We start from the raw sequence: 10,785 nt of genomic DNA, 5'->3' as shown, positions 1-10,785 counted from the left end.
CGAAGAAGAAGGGCGACGGCGTCCTGGACAGTCCGGACTCGGGGCTTCCCCCCAGCCCCAGCCCCAGCCACTGGGCGCTCGCAGCGGCCGGGGGCGGCGGCGGGGAGCGCACGCCGGCCCCGGGGGCACTGGAGCCAGACGCAGCGGCCACCCGCCCGGCCCCGGTAAGTGACCCCGCCCCGGCCCCTTCCCCCTCATCCTATCCCCCCCCACCCCGTGCCGGACCCCCAGGCGGTCTGCTGGCCCTCCCGGGGCGCTCTGTGGGCGCCGCCGCCCGCCCGTCGGGACGGCGTGGCCAGCGCCGGGAGCCCGGGGCGGGAGCGCGGCGAGAGCCTGGCCAGCTGGAGCCGGTGGCTGGAAAATTGTCATCGCCTGGGAGGCGCGGGAGCCCCGGGAGCCCCGGGAGAGGCGGGCCGCCGCCTCCTCCCTTCGGGGTGGCGGTCCCCGGGGCTGCCAGGCTTCGGCTTGACCATATCCTGACCTGGCCGGACCAGAGGGGTCCCGGGACACCGAGAGGGAAGCCCAGGCTTCTCCGGGCTTTGCCCCCGCCCTCGGTGGTTCTGACGGGCCTGCCCCACTCCCGGTAGGTCTTGGAGAGAGGGATCTGCTCTACTCCCAGATTCATTGAGCAAAGAGGGCCAGCTTTAGGGCACTGTTAGCAGCCTTGGAGGGGACCTTTTGAGATCAGAGTGGCCCCTCTTGGCCCATCACCTAACCTGTATCTGGCACATGATGGGTGGGAGGCCTTTAGGTGGGTGGAAACTTTCAACGATGGGTCCTTTTACTTTACTTTAAAACTTTTATTTAAAGAGAAAATGCAAGTACCTTAGGAATCGCTCAGATGGTAGTGTTTATTGCCTTTACCTAGAGTTCAAGGGACCCACATCCTGCCTACAGTCAAGCTCGGAGCTCTGAGCCCGCTCCTCCGCCTTGGGGATGGCTGTTTGCAGCCCTCTCCCCTGAGTGAAGTAGTCAGTTGCTACTGACTGTAGTCAGTTCAGCTGCTGCTTCTTAGGGGCCCACCCGCTTTGGTGCGTGGAATTCTTGATCCTGTCTCTCCATGACCATCACTGTGTTCTCTCGTTTCCATTAGAAGGCAGCACTGGCTCCATCTTGGCCTTCAGAACCCTGGCTGCCTGGCCCTTTATAGCCTCATCTTCCACATCCCCTGACTGCGGGCAGATGGACACATCTGTGCCCCTGAGGCTGCTCCCTCCCTCTGGCATGCTTCTCCCCTTCTACCTCTCCAACACCCAGTCCATCAAACCCCTACTGGCTGCCCTTCAGGACCCAACTTGTCACCTCCTCTGGGAAGTCTTCCTGGATGCCTCCCAGAGCCATGCCAGGCGCTGTGACTCTGTCCCTTCCCCCTGGTGGGTTCCTTGTTCAGGAGTCTGACTCCTGCTGCCCCACCCCACTCCCAACCTGCGCTGGGGCCCGGTGTGTGCTCAGAGAGTGCTGGTGGCAGGAATGAGGAGGGGGAGGAGACAGGGCAAGAGGCCCAGTGTCTGTGTGGACACCTGGAAGAAGGCTGCAGTGTGAGTGTTGAGAGTCGCCTGCCTCCTCTTGGTGGCTGTGTTGTTCTGCAGCCCCCAGGACTGCTGGGAAGGCACCCCTAGGTTGAGGAGTGTCTGTGGGCAGAGCAGGGCCCCCTGTCACTGCTGGGGTTGTTTCCTGAAGCTCTGCTGCAGCCAGGGCCCAGCCCCGCCCCGACGCTCGGACCTGAGTTCTCAAGCCCCAGTGAGAACTCCTCCCCCCGACCCTGAGTTCAGGGCTGGACCCTGGGGACCCCCACCTCTCCCTGACCTACCTGGTCCCCTTTGTCTTTTGTATGTCCAACTTATGCCCCCTACTTGACACCTTGTCCTGGTAACCTAAGAGTCTTAAAGTCAACCTTCTAGAAATGTCTGCTTCCTGGAAGCCCTAGGGGTGGGGCTGTCACCACCATGTCCTGGCCCAAGTGTAGGTTCTTCTGGAGTTTTCTGGACAGTGGAAGGTGCCATAGAGAACTTTCTGGTGTCTGCCTTTCCAGTGAGTTTGCAGATTCCTCCATCTTGGCTGGGTGTCGATCTGGCAGCCCCAGAGGCAGAGGACATGAGGGAAGTTGGACTGAATCTTCAGTGTATTTAAAAAAAAAAAAGAATCCCTGGTAGCGTTTCTTTTTGTTGGTTTTGGCCTTTCCTGAAGAGTTGCTGAGACAGTGATAGGGCTGGGGGCATGTAATTGAAGGTTCTGGTTAGCAAAACCCCAGTTCATGGTGGTTTTCTTTCTGTGCGATGATGCGGTAGGCCTGGGGACTGGTCGCAGTCACAATGCTGAGCTCAGGTTTGCTTCCTCTATTCATCCTTCTACGAAACCTCATCAGTGGAAGGGGACCCCTCACCCCCACCCCAGGTGTGCAGAGAAGGTCGTGGGGCATATGCTGTGACTCTGTGGAGGGCACCCAGCACCTTCATGGTAGAGCCGAGATTTGAACACAGCTGTCCATGCTCTGCTGCTGCTGTGAATCCGTCCTTCTCTGGCATCATTTCCCGGTGGGGGCCACAGAATCACAGCTGGGCCCGTCAGCGGGAGGCTAGAACCAGGAATTCTGTGGGGAAAGCGTCAGATGGGCCTGTGGGCTGACTGCATTCTCCATCATTGCAGAATCCAGCTTCTCTCCCCAACCCCCTTGGCTCCGGCTGCTCACCAAGGTTATGCCCCCTGTCCTTTGGCGAAGGAGTGGAGCTTGACCCCTTACCACCAACAGAAGTAAGGTAAATACAGTGGGCACTGATTTCATTTCATTTCTGTTTTTGATTCCAGTAATTAATGCTTTTTTTTTTTAATAGTCAATGACAGAAGTGTGCTAAACTCTTATAGTTTGGTGGGTTCTCTTTGGGGTGTTCTAACCTTTTGAATATAGATACACTCATTAAAAGAAAATGAGACTGTGTTATACTGCAACTTGCTTTTTATGCTTCACTTACCGTGGCTGTCAGATGTTTAAGCATTTGTAATAAAGTAATTCCTCTTTCTGGCATCACCGACTCAATGGACATGAGTTTGGGTAAACTCTGGGAGTTGGTGATGGACAGGGAGGCCTGGCGTACTGCGGTTCATGGGGTCGCAAAGAGTCGGACATGACTGAGCGACTGAACTGAACTGAATTCCTCTTCCTAGAAGCTGCTTTCCACATCTTACCCCCACCCCACGCCAGCATCAAGGTGCTATCACCTTGTCTCAGGTTCTGATTTCATTGGGCAAGTACTGTTCTTCCTCGGGAAATTTATCTTACCCAGGCTCATCTGGGGTCAGAGAGCCTTTGAAAGGCTCCGTTAAAAGACATCTTTTTAGAGAAAGGGATTTTACTTTGGGTAACTAGTGGTTTTATAGCTGGAGTTTCATTGCATGAACACAAAGAGCCCTTTGACACAGAACAAAGGCAGCTCAGCAGTTTGGAGGTGAACGGTTCAGCCTTTTATTCCTGGAGAGCTTGTATTTTGAACCAAATGGGGACATGACTTCATGACATGAGCTTCCCCAGCCCCTTAACCTACTTGCCCAAGGAGAATAGATGTTCTCGTCAGACTCGTTTTGAAAAGACTGCTGATTCTTACTCCCTGACCAGTGGGTAGCGGATGGCGAGGGGCAGTCTGTTATCTGTGCCTATGTGTGATGCTTGTACGTGTTTCAGTAACTGTGAAGATGCAGTAATTATTAGGAAGTCAAATGAATTCATGCTTTGCTTCCAAAAAAAGCCTCCCAAATTGCCCAGGAAGGACTTAACAATAATAATAAAGTAGCTGCTGAGGAATGTGGATGTTAATTATTTTATGGAAATAAAGACTGTTAATTGGCTTTGATGGATAAGGTCACGTCTCAGTTCCCTGAGCCTGAGGGGTCTCCAAATTGAAGGCGGAGGTGGCCCCAGTACCAGGATTTGGTTATCAGAAAGCTTTCAGAACCAGCATTCAGGATGTCTGGGTTCCCTTCTCCTCTCATTAAAGAGATGATTGTTCATTCAGGGGACAGAGAAACGACTCACCCCTCATGGACAGGAGAATCTGCCTTGTTATATAATCATTCCCATCAATAGCAGTTGCTGTTTAAACACTCTCCCCCCTTATGCTGGGCACCTTTTTCAGAAAGGAGGGATTTTCCTGGTGTTAACACTCTATGCTTCCTGGTTAGGGAACTAAGATCCCACAAGTTGCATTTAAGACCCAGTGCAGCTGCAACTAAGATCCAATAATATATAAATTTATATATTATTTATATATAAGTATATATATAAAAGAGGAAACAGAGGCTTGGAAGTAATTTGGCCAAGGTCTGAAAATTTAAGTCAGTGGGAGCCAACTCCATTCAGTGGGGAGCAGAAATGCAGGTGAACTTGGGAATCCTGCATGCCTTGCATGGAGGCCCCAGCTCCACGCTCCCTCTCACTGTGACCTTAGCCTCTGCACCCCCAATTCCTTCTCCTGGCGTTGTTGGGAAGGTTAATTAATTAGATCCTGGAAGTAAAGTGCTTAGAACAGAAAAGGACTACATGGTAAGCGCATCATAAACTCCATGCGGCTTCTGCCCAGAGTCACCACATCTCAAGGTCTGAGGTCATAGTAGGGACCCCTGTGCCCCCAGCTCCGAGGAGCGGCTTCACGTGGCCTTGTGTCTCCCGCCCAGGTACACGTCCTCGGTCAAGTACGACTCAGAGAGGCACTTCATTGACGACGTCCAGCTGCCCCTGGGCCTGGCGGTGGCCTCCTGCAGCCAGACCATCACCTGCATTCCCAGTTGCACGTGGCGCAACTACAAGGCGGAGGTGCGCTTCGAGCCCCGCCACAAACCCACCCGCTTCCTCAGCACCACCATCGTCTACCCCAAGTACCCCAAGACCGTCTACACCACCACCCTGGATTACAACTGCCGCAAGACATTGAGGAGGTTCCTGTCCAGCGTGGAGCTCGAAGCCACGGAGTTTGCAGGCAGTGATTACCTGTTGGAGGAGAACTGACTGGAGCAGGCTCCAGGGGGCCGGCCCCCTTCCCCGGGTCGGTCTGGTTGGGCCAGGCTGCCCTCTTGTGTCCCTGTAGCCCCAGAACAGTCTAACCCAGAGATACCTCTAAGCCCAGCCTGGAGAAGAAAAGAAAATGTCACAGTAGCTTCTAATTATCCAGCGAATTCGGTTTTTACGTTTTTTTCCCCCACCTGTGTTTAAAGGGAGTGTATTTCCTAGTTTGCTGCTACATAGCTTCCCCGAAGTCTCAATTTGATGAGAAAATCAAAGAATGGCTTAGAGCGAAAGGAAAATGCCCCACACTTTGAAATAGGGAGGAGGGGGAGCGCTTCCTCCATCGGTCAGTCTGTTTGAGGAAGAGCATGGAAAATCTCCCTGAGATGGAAAAAGTGAGTTTGAAGAAATTTCAGCCCCGGGTGTCTTCACTACTACAAAAGTGGTGCTAACTCAGTGAGCTGTGACACCCATATGGGTTCAATCTGTGGAGAGTTGAGTTCCATTCTGTTTTTTTTTTTTTAATTTCTATTTGTATTTCCTGTTAACTAAAACTCTTTGGAATTCTCTAAATCTTTTTTGTGATATGGAAAAAAACCCCAAATCACAATATAAGATGCCTTTCAAAAAAGAAAGAAAGAAGGAAAGAAAAGGTTCACCCTATTCTTGCCTCTACAGTGGGGTCGGGTCAACTGGTGGCTGAGTTTGGGGGTAACAGGTTGGTTCCAGTTCCTTCCACTGTGGGTTCCAAGCTTGGTTCTGAGCAAAGTGCCTTGAACCTTTGGCATCTGACAACGTCTTCACTGGGGTTTCCCTGGTGGCTCAATGGTAACGAACCCACCTGCCCGTGTAGAAGACTCAGGTTCGATCCCTGGGTCAGGAAGACCCCTGGAGAAGGAAACGGCAACCCACTCCAGTATTCTTGCCTGGAAAATCCCATGGCCAGAGGACTGATGGGCTGCAGTCCATGCGGTCACAAAAGTCGGACACGACTTAGCAACTAAACAACAATGACGTCTTCACAAGCTTGTTTAACTCTTCCTGATATGTGTTTTGGGGTTTCCCAATACTTTCCTAATTTTTTCACAAGGTGAAACATAGCAGAGGCCCCTTTGGAGAGAATCGGCATTTTGAGAGAATGCTTAGGGAAAACACTTTTGGAGGAGTCCTACAAGGGGGACTTTACTCACAGTGGGAGCCAACAGCCATACCTAAGACTTGATTCCCGCTGGGAGAAGGTGGACATAGATGTTTCTAATGATCTGGTTCATCAGGGTGCATGTCCTTTCTAGCGACCTTGGGTCAGCATTGCAGAGGAATTTTGCTGGTGCCTGAGCTCTAAGCGAAAAAGCAAGGAAATCTGCCCCCGACCCCCAACCCAAGTGAAGTAAAGGTGAGCTGAACATCGGGAGTGATGTCACAAGTCAAACTCCAAAGCCCGGGTGCCGTGGTGACTGTACACGTTCAAACATTCCTTTTAACGTGATAGTCATGGCATTGAGTGTGAACGGAAGAAACTGTGAATTTAGCTGATGGGGCCTCACAGAAGTAGGGACACAGGCTGGGCCAGACCAGGAGAGCATGGAGGCCAGGCTGCCTCTGGCCTTCAGCCTCTTGCCTGCCCTGCTTCACACCCTACCCTGCCCTGCCTCACCTGGCCCTGACTTCTTCCTGCTGCCAATCCCTGTGGATTTTGAATAAAGATGGTAGCAGATGGCTTTTGCTCATCTGATATTGGAGAGAACAAAAGCGTGGGTATTTCCTTTGCATCCAGATGATGTCAGGTGTTTGCAGAGTCCTGGAAGCCCTCACTCCCGCTGTATCTCCGGGTTTGTGCTGATGGCTTCCATCTGTCCTGAAAGCAGAATTGAGGGCTCGGTGGATACCCTGGAGCCACAGCGGGACTTCTGTTCAAAGGAGAGCAGGTGTGACGATAATCACTGTCATTTGAAGTCATCTGAGGCCTAGAGGGCTAAATGGTCTGCTGTCTTTCTCAAATTTAACAGCAGTATGTCCATTGTGCACCTGACTAGAAACACCCCTTCCGTGGAGCGTGCAGTCCGCTCCATGGTCCCAAGTTTGCCAGCACGAAGTTCAGCAGGGGTCCCTCGGGGGCACCCCAGGACCCCATAATCTCCTGTCATCATGCAGAGCAGCAGATGCCTCCTGCTTTTGGAAGAGTGACAGCATTTATGGATAAAAATGGCTTTTTCTCTCTGGTTTCATAAGCTTGTCATTTAAGATAAGTGATCAATGTAATTTTTAAACTATAGTAAGAGAATTCCCGTGGCTTTCTTGGTGGCTCAGTGGTAAAGAATCTGCCTGCCAGTGTAGGAGATGCAGGTTCAGCCTGGCTCAGGAAGATCCCTTGGAGAAGGAAGTGGCAACCCACTCCAGTATTCTTGCCTGGGAAATCCCACTGACAAAGGAGCCTGGCAGGGTACAGTTGCAAAAGAATCTGACATGAGTTAGCAACTAAAACAACAATAAGAAAGAAAATTCCCATTGCTCTGGCCAGTGGAGACACGTGACGAGCTCAGGATAATGTCGTGGGCAGCATGACTGGAAAGACCAGTGGGAGGGAACATTGTCTTTGAACGCGGCCCTGTGTTGAGATGCACATATGAGATTTTTTGATATGAAATATGCCAATAAAGTAAGTAGAAGTGAGTGCCTGTGGATGCGTCATATGAATGGAAAAGCAGATTTTGATTTTGTTATCCACCAGGGACCCAACTGCAATTTTTTCGAATCCTTTCTTTTTCCCCAAATGTGCTTTGCTGAAAATTGCAGAAAAGGAAGCAGGTGAAGGTGTAGATTGAATGTTGTCGATCAGTGGTGGATTCATATTAGTTCTCAAGGTGGAAGCGATGATTTTTAAAACCCACTGATTAAAAACAAACATTCCGAAGGGTGTCTGGGAAATACCGTTTCCTTATGAGTTAAAAAGTCTCTTTTTTCAGACTCTTAAATTTAATCTTTTGTGTAATAAGGATCTATATATTCAGAGAAAGGTTTTCTTTTGAAATCACAGGCATTTGAAAAAGATTAAGCACCTCTTCATTTGATACACTTCCTGTTTCTAACCTTAGGAATAGTATTTGAGGAAAACGACATTTTACATTTATGTTTGTCATCTGTTCCCCTCCATTTTGCTTTATGACTTCTTCATTTGATAATAAATTATCTTTTTAAAAACTCAGAGATGCTGCTCTTTTTTTAAAAAGTCATAATGTCGGGTTAAGAAAAATGAGAACAATGGTTCCTCCTCTTGAGAAATTTTGAGGTGCGATTGTGCATTAATAACATAATACGTCTGACCGGGGTATGCGTTCTCCTGGAAGATTTTCCAAGGGGTTCCTGGGCTCCGGAGTTTTGAGGAATGTGTTTGCAGATTGAGTGCGCACTCTTTCCCTGACCCAGTCTGCCCCGAGATGCACCTGTGAGTGTTGGTGTCGGGCCAGCCCCCTCCCACCTGCGCTTTCACATTGCCTTCCTCCCGTTCTGCAGGAGAAACCCATGCCTCAGTCCAGCCCAGCCTGATGATGAGTGTGATCTGCCACTCTGGGCTGGAAAAACCTGTACGCAGGGCAAAGGGACAGCTAGAAACGTGGCATCTGGGCACCAGGATCCCCTGTGGGTTTTGTGTGTGCCACAGGGTCCTGCACAGAAATGGTCATTGTGGTGGAAGCAAAGTGCGCCTGCACTGGGGGGGGGTCCTCACTTCCAACATCTTGGAAAATGAGGCCATCAGAGTGACAACATTCCACATGACCACCCACATCTCTTCAATCTCAGACTGTTGTCTTCCCTGAGGAAAAGTCCCTTTGGGTAAAGCAAAGAGGTCACTAAGGGCTATTGAAAGTGAAGGTGTCTTATTTCACTCCAGCCTTCATTTCATGGTGAGGCTCTGCCTTATCTGTTAGTCTTGGAGTTGCAACTGAGAAATAAACATGTCCCAGGAATGCATATTATCATTCTTACAAACATGTTTTAAAAGCCAGTCTCAGGACTTCCCTGGTGGTCCAGTGGTTAAGACTCTGCGCTGCCATTGCATGGGGTACGAGTTTGATCCCTGATTGGGGGTCCCTGAAGGCCATGTAGTGCAGCTGAAAGATTTTTTGAAAGCTCATCTCTTATTTTATTTTTAAAACTTTATATTTTGTATTGGGGTATAACCAGATAACAAATGCCAATCTCTTTTTAATAGAAATTAAGTCTCACTTGGCTGATGGAAATGACAATATGAGGGCTAATTTTGCCATTTAGGTTATGTAATGTAAGTTTTCTATAAAATGAATGAGCTAATCAGTTCCAAGGTTTTGATGGAAAAATATTTAAAGCATGTAAGATTAAAGCTATAATTTGTGTGTGCGGACGGCGGGGGGAGAAAGAGAGAAGGCAAAAGTGTGTTGAAGCTAATACTGTTTCAATTTTCCAACCTTTCTAAGTGTATCAGATTAAGCTGGTGCCCTTAAGAGAACCAGCAGTAGGTATAATTAATAATAATATGATAAATCTTAAAAATTTGGTAAACTTCCCAGAAATTTAAGAAATTAATAACTCAATTAAGTAATGACTCCTATTGCGTGGAATGTCTCTTGTCAAAATTAAATTCTAATAATTTTGTTTTGGAATATAATCATTATCAAGTGGTTTGTATATATCACTATGTTCCCAAAGTGCTTTCTATGGAATAAAATAAGGTTCTGTGATCAAATAAGTTTTGGGAAATGATAAGTTGAACAATGGGTTATTGCAGTCTTCTTGGAACCCAGCGTGCAATTGCTATGTACATGGGGTTTCATTATGCTATGTCTATATACTTTGTATACACTTGAAATTTTCCATACCAAAAAATTGGAAAAAGTATCTTTGTTTCTATGACACTACTGATGAAAACTTGTTTTTTAAAGAAATCAGAAAATGCATATTAGCAAAAATAAAAATCACTCCTATTTCCCTGAGAGATTAAACTGTTACTGGTTTTTGGAGACCAGCAGCCTCAGATGGTTGTTTGAATGGACCAATCTAAGAGACAGCATTGCTTTTAGATGGTGGCACTGGGCTTCCCTGGTGGCTCAGATGGTAAATCACACACTTGGCCATGCAGGAGATGCAGGCTCGATCCCTTAGTTGGGAAGATCCCTGGAGAAGAAAATGGTAACCTAGTTTAGTATTCTTGCCTTGGAAATCCCATGGACAGAGGAGCCTGGTGGGCTACAGTCCATGGGGTTGCCAAAAAATCGGACATGACTTACTAACTAAACAACAAAACTGTAAACACTATTTTCAATCTCAGAGCATAAGAAGGGGCTTTTTTATGGGCTCCACCCCGCATCTTGCGTGATCTTAGTTCCCCAGTTAGGGATAGAATCCAGGCCCCCAGCAGTGGAAGTTCGGAGTCCTAACTACTGGTCCACTAGTGAATTCCCAGGAGGGTTCTGTTCTTTACATTTGCTGGTTCCTTTTTTCAGAATGAGAACACAGGGGTGCGGGGTGTGTGAAACCCATTGCTGGTAAATTACAAATTACTGTTTTTCTCCAGAAGCCCTGGGGCAGGTAATTAAGCTGGCAAGCACAAATAACAGGATGTTTTGAATACTAGCGCCACTGTTGCCAACCTGGAGAAGTTCTTACAAAGCAGTAAGGGTCCAAAGAGTTCGTTTAAATGTGTTCTTTTATTCACTTCTTCAAATATTTATTTGTATCCACCTATTTTCAGAATGAAATAGGGATGACTACAATAAAAGACACCCTTTATGTGATACAGGCATCAAAACCAGGGTAAA

At 48.6% G+C, this 10,785-nt stretch overlaps 1 protein-coding gene across 1 annotated transcript in view; it reads left to right on the top strand.

Annotated features, from left to right (window-relative positions):
• RFLNB (refilin B) overlaps positions 1–8,195 on the top strand; it is a 14,348-nt gene extending 6,153 nt beyond the window's left edge. The window contains exons 3-5 of the mRNA XM_040244456.1: positions 6–164; positions 2,647–2,756; positions 4,666–8,195. Of these exons, the coding sequence (XP_040100390.1) occupies positions 6–164; positions 2,647–2,756; positions 4,666–4,996 (600 nt within the window). The 3' untranslated portion in view covers positions 4,997–8,195. The remainder of the gene's footprint in view (positions 1–5; positions 165–2,646; positions 2,757–4,665) is intronic.
• Positions 8,196–10,785: the final 2,590 nt, after the last annotated feature.

This window comes from Oryx dammah, unplaced genomic scaffold, assembly GCF_014754425.2.
Source record: "Oryx dammah isolate SB20612 unplaced genomic scaffold, SCBI_Odam_1.1 HiC_scaffold_8, whole genome shotgun sequence".
Taxonomy (NCBI): Eukaryota; Metazoa; Chordata; class Mammalia; order Artiodactyla; family Bovidae; genus Oryx; species Oryx dammah.
Note: the sequence above shows the minus strand (reverse complement) of the source record. Positions and strands in the feature narration are given on the sequence as shown.